The sequence below is a fragment of the Asparagus officinalis genome, chromosome 6, assembly GCF_001876935.1.
Source record: "Asparagus officinalis chromosome 6, Aspof.V1, whole genome shotgun sequence".
Lineage (NCBI taxonomy): Eukaryota > Viridiplantae > Streptophyta > Magnoliopsida > Asparagales > Asparagaceae > Asparagus > Asparagus officinalis.
The window spans coordinates 72,559,935-72,572,615 of record NC_033799.1 but is presented as its reverse complement, the minus strand read 5'-3'; the positions used below and the strand labels follow the sequence as shown (position 1 = coordinate 72,572,615).

Genomic DNA, 12,681 nt, shown 5'->3' with positions numbered 1-12,681 from the left:
ATATATATATGTATATATATATATATATATATATATATATATATATACATATATATGTATATGTATAGATACATATATCTGTATATGTAGATATATGTATGTGTATTTGTATACACACACACATGTATGTACATATATGTTATGTTATGTATATATATAAAACTAATCATTTTGGCTATTTGGGATGAATCATATATATATATATATATATATATATATACATATATATGTATATGTATAGATACATATATCTGTATATGTAGATATATGTATGTGTATTTGTATACACACACACATGTATGTACATATATGTTATGTTATGTATATATATAAAACTAATCATTTTGGCTATTTGGGATGAATCATTAGGCATGATGGTGAGATACGAGGATGATGATGTGCATCGAATCAAATCGGGATGGTTGAAATGAAGAAGTACTTCGGGAGTCTTATGTGATCATAGAATACCAATGAAACTAAAGGAAATTTTTTATAGGACGATTATAAGACCAACTATGCTTTATGGGCCAGAGTGTTTGGCAATTAAAAAACATGTTCAGAAAATGAGTGTAACAGAAATGAGAATGTTGTGATAGTCTTGTGTGTATACATTAAAAGATAGGATAATAAATGAGTGCATCCGTAGTAAATTAGAGGTTGCGTCTATTGAAGATAAAAGAGAGAATAGATTAAAATAGTTTGGTCATGTACAACGGAGACCCCTTAGTGCACCGATTAGGAAAATAGATAATATTAGAGTTAATAGGGCTAGGAAATCTAGAGGTAGATAGTATTAGAGTTAATGGGGCTAGGAAATCTAGAGGTAGACCTAGAATGACTTGGTTAGAAGCAATTAAGAATGATATAATTAAGACTAACTTAACGGAGGAGATGAACATAATGGAATGGAAAAATAGGATTCATGTAGCCGACCCCAAATATTTGAGATAAAGACTTGGTTGTTATTGTTGTTGTATATACATCTATATATTCATATATAAATACATATACATATATACATATACGTGTGTGTGTGTGTATATGCACATATATATGTATATGTATATGTGCCCTAAAATTATGAAAACTTGTATATATATATATATATATGTGTATTTGTATATGCACATATATATATGTATATGTATATGTACCCTAAAATTATTAAAACTTGCACTTTAATACCTTAAAGTTTTTAAATCTGACACTTAAATACCCTAAAGTTTTTAAAACTTGCACTTAAATACCCTCAAGTTTGCATAAGTGAGGGTATTTATGTGCAAGCTTTAAGAACTTTAGGGTATGTAAGTGCTAGTTGTAAAAACTTTAGGGTATTTTAAGTGCAGCCATAAAAAGTGAGGGAATATAAGTGCAAGTTAAATAAATTTAAGTATTTTTTTGCTACCAAATATAAGTTGGGGTATATAAGTGAGAAGTAGCTGAAACAATAGGGTATAAAATTGCTATTTAGCTGAAAAAGAAATATTGAATTATGGAAAATGCAGTATTGTTTTTATTTTCACCCTCTTTTTGAGGATTGGTCCTCTTTGTTAAGTTACCATCGATTTTCATTTTTGAATTAAAAGAGTACCTATCCAGAATAAGATCAGTATTGCCTTTCTGCTCCACCATAAAGTTGTATTTCGTGCAGTTATCCCATCTATAAAAAATCTGGCTTCAGTTCTTTCTCTTTCTTCTCTAAAGGAAACTTCTTATTCCTCTTCAACATGCATTACATTTAAGCATCTGCTAACAAAAGGATTTTTATGCACATGAAGAGGCTAGTGGAAATCTATTCAGCCAAGTATCAAGCTTTGGAAATCAGCTTTGCTTTTGTTCCACTATCTATGATTCTAAATTCTACAGTTTGACTCTGAATGTGAATCTAATTAGGGGTCAGAAGAAGCCAAAAGGTCAACAAAAAATTAGCAGAGAGACGATATACTCCGGTTACAGCGTTATATGCTGATTTGTGAGACTGTGTGAATTTCTTACCAAGTTAACTTCTATTTATCTGGCATCATCACAAACAAAGTCCTGGAATGATAGCTGACACATTCAGTTCTTTGTTTGGCTTATGGGTTAGCCAATAACTGAAATAGGTAATTTTTCTGAGTCCGGGAAAAGTATTTGTCAGTATCTACCTAAATGCACTTGATTAGTTTAAAATGGGATTTGTGGTGCGTAGAACAATGATTTGTTTTATCATGCTTGCACTGAGCGACAACTTTAGTGAGATTTACTATTCTCAATCCAAAGAATTTGTTTTAGTTACTATTTTGATCCTTAGTTGTGTACATTCATATGTTTGATTTTAGCATACTTGCACCCCCTAGTTTTTGTGGCTGCACTCTGTATTTGTGCTTTACTTTCTTCTTCATACACATTTATTGCAAATATTTTGCAAATATCAAATTGTTTTAATGCTATTCTCTTTCTCAGTGCTATGCCAATTAATTTTGTTTCTTTCTGCCCCCCCTATAATCTTTTAGTGCAAAACCTGCAGGGAGCCAGTTCCTTGTCTTGTGCCAGGAGAGGTTGGGTGAATGCTGATGTTGACAAAATTGAATGTGAGGCATGTGGTGCACATCTTAATTTTCCTGAATTGTCATCATCGTTGCCTCATGAAGGTCTGTTCCTTCTTTATTACTGGTATCCTTTCAGATTGCTACTGACACTTCAGCATTATTTAGGGTTTGAGGAAAGAGGATAATTTACACTCTGGTACCCTACATCTTTCTTAAGTTTGCTGCCCCTATGTTTACACCTTTTTAACTTTGATACCCCAAGTTTTTTTTCACTTTAATGTCCCAAAATTTTAGTACTAACTTTAGTACATTTCGTTTCACTGCTGTTTATTATTTTTCGTTTAAAATATATCATGTGCTTAAGACATGATTCATTTAGGACAATAATATCCTATTGATGAGAATTAATTCCCTCTACCCCATTTCTTGCTCATTTTATTTAGACTATACCCATTCTTACCAACAGCCTAATAGATGAGGGGAAGAGATGAGGTAGAGGGATATATTTTTCATCATGAAGGTATTATTGTCCTAAATGAATCATTTCTTAAATACGCGAGACACAATAAATAGCAGTGAAATGAACAGTACTAAAGTTAAATAGCACTGAAACTTTGGGGTATTGAAGTGTCAAAAAAACCTTGGGGTTCAGAGGTAAAAGGTGTAAACTTTAGGTATATATATATATTAAAAAAATTTGGTGGTGCCAAAGTTTAAAAAGTGTATTTAGGGTACAATGTGCTATAACCCAATTTTGCTAGAAAGTGTGAAGGAGTTCTACTAAGACCTTGTCTAATATCCAGGATGACTGACTGTTATTGTTTGATGCATCTAGTTTTGAGTATTTTGACATGGCTCTATGATGGTGCTGTATATGTCTAAATTACAATATGCAGCTGTTAGGATTATGTTCCCCCCCTTTGATCAAAGCTTTTATTTCACGGTTTCTATCTATTTACTATCTTATCTTGCTAGGAAAATAGAGAGCATTAACATCATGTACTTCACTTCCTAGCAGTCATGTGATTAAGACTTTATGATTTGAATCTAGTTAAGACTGTTTGGTCTCTTATGCTGCAGTTGACGGTGCTGGAGAAGCATTTGCTGAGCATCTTGACGCAGGGCACAAAGTTACCTGTCCTTGGAAAGGAAATTGTTGTGCTGATAGTTTGGTGCAATTCCCTCCAACCCCGCCATCAGCGCTTACTGGAGGCTACAAGGACCGGTTTGATGGGCTGCTGCAATTTCTCTGTCTTCCTGTAATAGCTTCCTCTGCAATTGAGGTTATGAAACTCTCAAGGGGTGCACAGATTGACCGTTTTTTGTTAACGCCACGTTCATTTTCTTCTGGGGACTTGGGTTCAAAAGCAGACAGCATGCCACTATCAGAATTCTCGCGAGAGGATGCATTTAGTACTTACTCTCAAGTAAGTTTACTTTATTTTATCGACTCATTAGCATTTCATTAATGCCAATGGAAAACTAGAACTTTTATCCTTGTTGTTTTAATTGACATCATTCTTTTCTTTAATTCTAAACAGGCCCAAAAGCTTATAAGCTTGTGCGGATGGGAACCAAGATGGCTCCCAAATGTGCTAGACTGTGAAGAACATTCAGCTCAATCCACCAAAAATGCGTGCTCCTTTTGCCCAACTGGTGATGAACCCCATTATTCTCACTTTGGTGAAGGTAGCAAGAGTATGTTCTCTGCCCCAGCTAAAAAAGACAAAGGAAAGCAGAAAAAGTCTGCTCAAGAGTCTAGGTGTAGTTTGAGGTCTCCTTTATTAGATTGTAACTTGTGCGGAGTGACTGTCAGAATCTTGGACTTTCTTACTGTTCCTCGCCCCGCTCGATTTGGTCCCAATATCGGTAACACAGATAATGGAAAAAGGCCGGTGTTGACACGTGGAGCTAGTGCAGCCAGTGGAATCAATGGATGGGTTGGTGCTGATAGAGTAGAGAAGGAAAGGATAGAGGATCATGATGAAGCAGCGACGAGTGATGTGGGGAAATCAGTTTCGAATGCTGGCATGGATCTCAATCTGACAATGGCTGGAGGATTACCATCTACACAGTCTGCCATGCCTGTAATGTTGGAGCAGTTAGATGATCGTGGTATGGGTAGAGATCTCATAATTGGTCAGCCTTCTGGTAGCGAGGTTGGTGATCGTGCAGCTTCATATGAGTCTCGGGGTCCAAGCACTAGGAAACGCAACCTGGAGGAAGGTGGGAGCACAGTGGACAGGCCACAGGACAGGATTCAGCATGCAGATAGCATTGAAGGGACTGTTATAGATCGTGATGCTGATGAAATAGATGATTCCCACAATTCAGATGGTCCCATAAAGCGTTCCCGTAAATTAGACATTTTTGATACCTATCATTCCTCGCGCAGGGTAGATTCTTCAGGTGCTGGTCCCAGCCGTAATATGAGCCTTGATATTGATATAGATGTTAACAGAGTTGATTCTTTTAAAGAAGGAAGTGACTTTGCTGTAGGTCATCCATCCACTAGAGATTCTGCTCGTGCATCATCCGTTGTTGCTATGGATACCATTGGCCATAGCGCTGACGAAGATTCTATGGAAAGTGTTGAAAATTATCCAGGAGATTTTAATGATGTTCATCTACCATCTCCAAGCATGTATAGAAACCTTGACATGAATTATGCATTGGAACCAAATTTCAGCAATCAAGCACAGCAGAGCAGCTGCTTACAGCCTGCTGCTGGAAGTGTTGCTCACGATATGGGAGGCAGCAGTACCAATGAAGGGGAAGAAATCCTTAATGCCGAAACTGTTACTGCTTATGCAAGGGACAGGCTCAGTATAGGTATCAGTGGGGGAAGCGTCGGTATATCTACCATCTCCAAGCATGTATAGAAACCTTGACATGAATTATGCATTGGAACCAAATTTCAGCAATCAAGCACAGCAGAGCAGCTGCTTACAGCCTGCTGCTGGAAGTGTTGCTCACGATATGGGAGGCAGCAGTACCAATGAAGGGGAAGAAATCCTTAATGCCGAAACTGTTACTGCTTATGCAAGGGACAGGCTCAGTATAGGTATCAGTGGGGGAAGCGTCGGTATGGGGGCAAGCCATGAAGCTGAAATTCATGGGGCTGATATATCGGTGTACAGAGCAGATAGCGTTGTCGGTGATGCGGAGCCGATAGCCGAAGTTACTGAGAACGTAGGGCAAACTGGTGAATCTACTCCAGGGCCTGGATTAATGGATGAGTTTGTACCAGAAGAAATGGGTAGAGAGGATCCTCAAGGTGATAGCCAAGATATGATGTCACACTCAGTAGGAAAAGCTGACAGTGGTTCAAAAGTTTATGGTTCAACAAAGGCTGATTCTACTGAAAGCGGGAAGAAAATAAGCAGTCTCCAACCTTCCCTGTCTTGCAATGCAATGATATCTTCTGGTTATGACGCTTCTAAAGAGGAAGTCACACAGAAAGGGAAAGTGCCTCTTGATTCAGATTATGCTAATGGAAATGGGCTAGGTAATTATCGGTTGGTCAAGATTTTGCACAATGTATAATATTCCTTTCATCTTATTATGGAACATGTTGGAGGTTCGTGACAAGAAACGAGCTAGGAAAATTTAATTGCTTCACAATATTTATAACGTCAGAAAATGCATAATCTTTTTTTTGATATAACCTCTACTCTTCAAACTCTTTGTTCAGAACCCGCATTCTTCACATTTAGTTCCTTAACCTGCTTTACATGTTTGGTTGCATAAAAACCGAAACTACAGAAAGTGTCTAGGGAGATTCAATTGCTTCACAGTGTTTCCGACTTATGGAAAACAATATTTTCTTTTCCCAATATAGCCTCTTGACTTTTCAACCTTTTAATCCTGCATCTGCATTCTTCAGATTTAGTTTCTCAACCTTCTTTACATGTCAGGTTCCACATAAACCAAAAGTGTGGAGAGTAGCTTTGGAGAAGAGTAAAGAATACAGTTCCAATTTAATACAGGGCAACCCCAATTGTTTCTTAAAAAGAGGAAAACATGTTCTCCATAAATGCTTAGGTGGCATACTCTAAGCCTGGGAGAACCAAACAATCATCACTCTTGCCTAGTTAAAAAACTTTCTCCATTCTGCTTTTCAAAGATATTAAATCCAACTTATGACATCATAAGTGAGTTTGCTTGCCAAATTGCCATGATTACGTATAGAAGACCATAATGATGAGTTTTGTGCGAATCATTTTGTTTGTATCTAGTGGTATATTCCCTTTGCCCTTCCTTTATGAGAATTTTTTTTTTCTGAGTCAGGCATGAATATGGAGTAATTTATATCTATGTCACATGCCGTTTGAAGGACCTCATTAAAACTCTTGCTGTTGGTTGAATAAAGTTTATAACATTTTAATGCTCAAATGGTTCTGTATTCTACATATTCATGAATGACTGATATGCTTACCAATTATCTAATTGTATTGTGTGCATAAGAATTAGGTTAATATAGGTCCCTTAGGCTCTTTAGTTTCCTAATTTTTATGACATCATGTATGCTAGGGTACTTCTAGGACATCATGAAGTTGAATGTGTAATATGATTCCATGTAAATGATATCTGCCATAGTATCACTAGTACTTCTAAGGATCATGCACTGGTACCAGTTTTCATTCTCTAGTGTTCACATCCTGCAAGGATGTATTTGGTAGTTAATACAAGTTTGCCTTTTCCATTTATTTATTCAACTTAATGCATAGGCTTTGAACTTCTGATTGTCCCTCATAATTCATTTACCAGGGCCAGCAAATGGTGAAAATGATTATGAAGCAGAAGCTGGAGAGTTTGATCCTATTAAGCATCACAACATCTATTGTCCTTGGGTAAATGGCAATGTTGCTGCTGCTGGTTGTAATGTTAACTGTGATTTTAGTTCAAGCAACCCGGTAGCTGTTTGTGGTTGGCAGCTGACACTTGATGCACTCGATACTTTTCAATCCCTAGGCCATGATCCAAACCAGACTATGCAGTCCGAGTCTGCTGCTTCTCAATATAAGGTTTAATTCATCTTATTTGTTTTTTCTCTCAGTCACCAGAAAGTTGTGTTGACTTCCATATTAAATACTTCAAAATATCTAGTACTTGGGATAGTATGATATCATGATCTGTCATTATCTCTCCTGTTAGTTGTACGTTAAAGAAAAAAACTAATGCAGGTATTCCTCTGTTTTATGTTGCTTGCACTTATGCCTTGAAGAACCTTAAATTTATTCTTTCTTGCAATGTCTTCTGCTTCTTGAGAACTGAAATGCTGTGAGATTTGCCTAATTTTTTTTTCCAGTTATTTGTCTAGCGAGATCTATGGCTGGGGCCTCTTTTTTAAATTTAAAATTTAACCAAGAGTTGTCTATGAGATAACCTACAGGCTTGTCTTGGTGTCAACTTATTTGACCAAACTATCAAACAACAGTGTTGTTTGTTGTCTTCAATTTAAATTGAAAAAAAATGGGTCAGGAAGGATTCATTTTTGGGGTTTGAATTTAATCATAGAGTTTGAATCATTGCATCCACTCTCAGATTCTTTCTGTCCTGCACATGTGCAAAAGTATATGCGAGTACATACTGTGTATCAGGCACTAGACATTCTTAAATAGATTCGGATGGCATCATTCAAGTAATATCAATTCATAGTTTTCTAATGCTGGTTATTTATTCTCTATTGGTTTTGAGTGCACTAGTAGCTAGTGGGAGATGCAGGTTTGAGAAACAGTAGAAGCAGCAGAAAATAAAATAACAGCCAAATAACTTTTACAGAGAGCCATGTTCTTTCTTTTTGACATAAACTTGCTAGCTCCCATGATGGACTAGGCACCTAAATTGTGGATGCTTACGTACCTAAGACTAGGAGTTACCATGTATGCATGTAGACAGCTGCTAATAATGCTAAGGCTGGAGGGGATATGTTCAAAGCTCGTATAATATCTCCAAGAGATGGTGCATAGGAGATTTGTTTTCAACTGAGCTTGAGGTTTGAAACTCACATAGGTAGTATGTTTACTTTCCGTTGTTGTAGTTTCACACCATTAGTTTGGCGGCTTTGGACTTCTAATCTTCTTGATCAATATTTACTTAACTGTAATTTTGTTAGTCATTTATAGTAATATAACAAGGTTTTTATCTATTGCAGGATGATCACTATCCTAGCCAGAAACTTCTGACACGCTCTGTAAGCAAAAAAAGCCAGGGGCATCACTGACAGAGCCCTCATTCAAGGTACATCATATGTTTCAACAGTATTTACTTTGGATTTGCATGATCTTCACTTTTAGTTAGAATTTACGCTACCAAATGTCCACCTGTGACCACTTGATTCTTCCAGTCATGAGCTGATATAATGTTGAGCTTTGGTCATCAGGGCCAGTGTTTTATCTATATCAACGTCTAAAGATTGGCCTATTCGAATGCATATAATTTGTACTGTATCAGATTTTAAGCATATGCTTTTAATTGGATGATGCTCCTATATTGGTGAATAATGACTAAAACAGGAGATCTTAGGTGGGAAGTAGTAAAAGGTGATTTGATAGTTGGGGACGATTGATAGGAAGTTTGTGACTAAAACTCTAGCTTATTTCATACATCTACCAAAAGAATCCTCATTTAACAAACAAATTCTCAAAGGTGCCATCCAGTTGTGAATGTTGACATCAACGTTGAAAATAGTGATAGCCCATAATGTAATGTTCACCTCCCGTTAATGTAACACGCAAAAGAACTAATGCTTATCATAGAACATCACACTTTTCAAACATGACATCAATATATACTATCACAAATCAGTATACTATCACAATTTCATAACAAAATTAGTCATGCATGCTTGACAACCATTCTACAAGCATCAAATACTAAAGAATACTAACCATAAATCTCGAATTAAAAAATTAAATAGAAACAGTGAAAACAATTGGCCAGAAACAGAAGCAATAGAGAACAATCAACAATAATCATAATTGTTATATTAAAATATACTAATTAGTAATTACTACTTACTATTTACTACTTTTTTTTAACTTTTGAGTTCAACAGTAAAACATAATATTGAATAAAAATTAAATCAGAAGCTCACAAGAACATGCCTTGATCACCATGGCTGAATCTTAGCACTGTTATCGTCACCTCAGCGTCAAGATCCTGTTGTGGTTTTTGATGCACGATAAGGAAGCTGAACAGAACTCCTCGCAATGGCTTCATCAATTGAGAATACTAAGATAGGTTCTCGTGATGGGTACGATGTGCAATGAGGAAGACGACAACTAGGAAGAAGACGATTAATGTTTTCACTTTTTCTGTGATGGTTCAAGGCGGCATTTTAGCTTCTCGCGAGAAGAGAAGGGGCATGAAGCGGAGGATGTTATAGTGATAAGATTAGGGCTTTCTTCTGAGGGGGGGGCTGAGCGATAGGGGAAGGAAGGGAGGATGGTGGGCGGGGGGGGGGGGAGGGGGGAGGGACGTAGGGAGAGATAAATTACATTATATTATGTAATTAATGGAGAGTACACAATATGAATACTAGAACTTCTTAACTTTAACACATGATTGTACAGTTTCTGATCTAAGTCGAGGCCATAAATTTATTCAGAACAAAGGCCAAAATATTGCAATGTTGTTCCTTTGTGATTGGAAGATAATTTTTTAAAGGTCATTTATTATCGGTAATGCAGCTCTCTCTTATCCAAAGCACTGAAAACCCGAGTACCCGGATCTTTATAGGAGGGGATTTCCTCCTTGACGCCTATGTGCACATCCACACCATCGCCTCAAAGTATTATGTATAATATATATACTATATATATATAATATATATATATATATATATATATATCAATATATATATATATCTATTAATAATATATATAGTCTTAGTTATCTAAAAACCATAACTCAGTCACATTTTTTATTCCAAACATCAGCTTAGAAAAAAAGGGGAAACGACGAATACCGATAAATTTGTAGTTTTCATTCATATTTGGTTGTTAGTGCTGATTGCTAGTCACTCTCTTTTAATTGAATGGTTGATGCTTTAGAGAGATCATAGAACTTGGTTTGGGCTTTTATCCCATCTTTTGGAAATTGGTTAAAAAAACAGAGAGAGCCTTTGTTTCCAGTGTTCATTGTGCATCTTTATAGTTAGATCTGAGATTTATAAGAGGCAAATATAGTTCCCTGTTTTTAGGTTTTCTGGGTAAGTAAGTAGGTTTGGACATCTCATTGTGCATCTTTGTCCTTAGCAGGTCTGAAGAGAGCATTGTTTTGCATGGACAAAACTCGGTGGCTCGGGTCCGAAGGAGGAGATACTACGCTCTGCTTCTTTCCAATGTAATGTTAATTATATCAACTGTACTTTTCATCTTCTGTGTTCAGAGTGAACTGTAAGATGCTCTACCGGGTAATTGAATTTCTGTCAGCTTTATAAGAACAGATTACTGTTCCTTTTTCCTATTTTATAACCAACGGTACGATTTTGAACCGGCCAATGAGATGTAGAAACCTTAAGGGACTATTATGAACCAGCTCTCCTTGTAGTTCCATGATTTCACAATCAAAGATGGCTATTTGCGATGTATATGGTACATATGGTTTCTTGATTTTCCTTTCGAAGAAATTTTTAAGGTAGATGCAATCCCTGATTTAATCCCTAAAACCGACCCACTTTAAATTTATATATATATGAGATTAATAGGTATCCTTGTCATAGGAGAGGATTTTCTCATTGACGCCTCTAAAATCACATGATTGAGCGATATTATGAATGATCCGCTCCGTTGAACTTGATCTACATATTCTAAAATCTCAACATACCAAGTTTGGGGTGAATCCGTCGTCGTTTGACCCTCCATCGAGCCATGTGAAAAGTTCTATTCATTCAAAACCGTTAAAATTGATACGAGTGGATGAAGGGTCAAACGACGACGGGTTCACCCTAAACTTGGTGTGTTGGGGTTTTAGAATATGTAGATCAAGTTCAACGGAGCGGATCATCCAAGAAAATCTGATTTTCAAAGCTCTTTTAAAAATAGCAAATAAAATTATAAAAATATAAAACTTTGAGAAATGATTGTAAACATGATAATATACATGTTACAAAAACTGGTTTTCAAATGGCATCTTTTTCTATAAAATATCATCATTTTACAAATATGTCCAAAACATGAAAATAAACAACACTTGTTTTTGATATTTTAGCTAAACCATGTTTTAAAACTTTACAAAATGATTTTATAGACTTAATAAAAGATGTATATAATGATTGTTAAGTCTATAAACAAATAACTCAATATTTTCACAAAAATGCATCTTTTGTAAACTTTTAAAACAATAAACATGATTTCATTGAACTATATAAACTTGATATTGATGAAATCATATATAAGTATATAAACATGAAACAAGTTAGTATTTTACAATTATATTTATTTTTTTCATATATATAAGCTTGAAAAATATAAAACCAAAACTGTATATAAAACTTGTATATATATATATATATAGGGTGAGGTTCTAATAAAAACCTCTTTAGCCTAAAAACTAAAAACCTATTTATTGCACTAAATGTCATTAAAGGGTGCAACAAATGTCATTATTATACTGAGTGCAATAAATAGGGGCAACAAACAATCAATGAATCCAGATTCACTGGATTGAATCCAGATTCAATCCAGCGAATCCAGTTTCACCTCACATAATTGAATCTGGATTCACTGCAGTGAATTTGGATTCACTATAGTGAATCTATATTCACTCATATATAGGGTGAGGATTTCCAGTTGAAAAAATGAAGACACGTATGAGTGAATCTCGATTCACTGCAGTGAATCCAGATTCAGTTATGTGAGGTGTTTGTTTTTTGAAGAATAATGATATTTATTGTAGTGAATCCAGATTCAGTTATGTGAGGTGTTTGTTTTTTTGAAGAATAATGACATTAATTGCACTCTTTAATGGCAGACAAATTTATTGTACTCTTTAATAATGGCATTTATTACCATCACTGAATCTGGATTCACTGCAGTATAAGCTCTAATCTCAACCATTGGATGAGATAAATCCAATTACCCACAATGGTTTTTAGTTTTTAGGCTAAGGAGGTTTTTATTAGAACCTCACCATATATATATATATA

General features: G+C 35.6%; 1 protein-coding gene across 1 annotated transcript in view; it reads left to right on the top strand.

The window, feature by feature from the left end:
• The window catches only part of LOC109846317, a 37,791-nt gene extending 26,660 nt beyond the window's left edge, over positions 1 to 11,131 (top strand). The window contains exons 18-24 of the mRNA XM_020415543.1: positions 2,507 to 2,630; positions 3,609 to 3,955; positions 4,070 to 5,360; positions 5,593 to 6,036; positions 7,299 to 7,555; positions 8,686 to 8,771; positions 10,793 to 11,131. Of these exons, the coding sequence (XP_020271132.1) occupies positions 2,507 to 2,630; positions 3,609 to 3,955; positions 4,070 to 5,360; positions 5,593 to 6,036; positions 7,299 to 7,555; positions 8,686 to 8,754 (2,532 nt within the window). The 3' untranslated portion in view covers positions 8,755 to 8,771; positions 10,793 to 11,131. The remainder of the gene's footprint in view (positions 1 to 2,506; positions 2,631 to 3,608; positions 3,956 to 4,069; positions 5,361 to 5,592; positions 6,037 to 7,298; positions 7,556 to 8,685; positions 8,772 to 10,792) is intronic.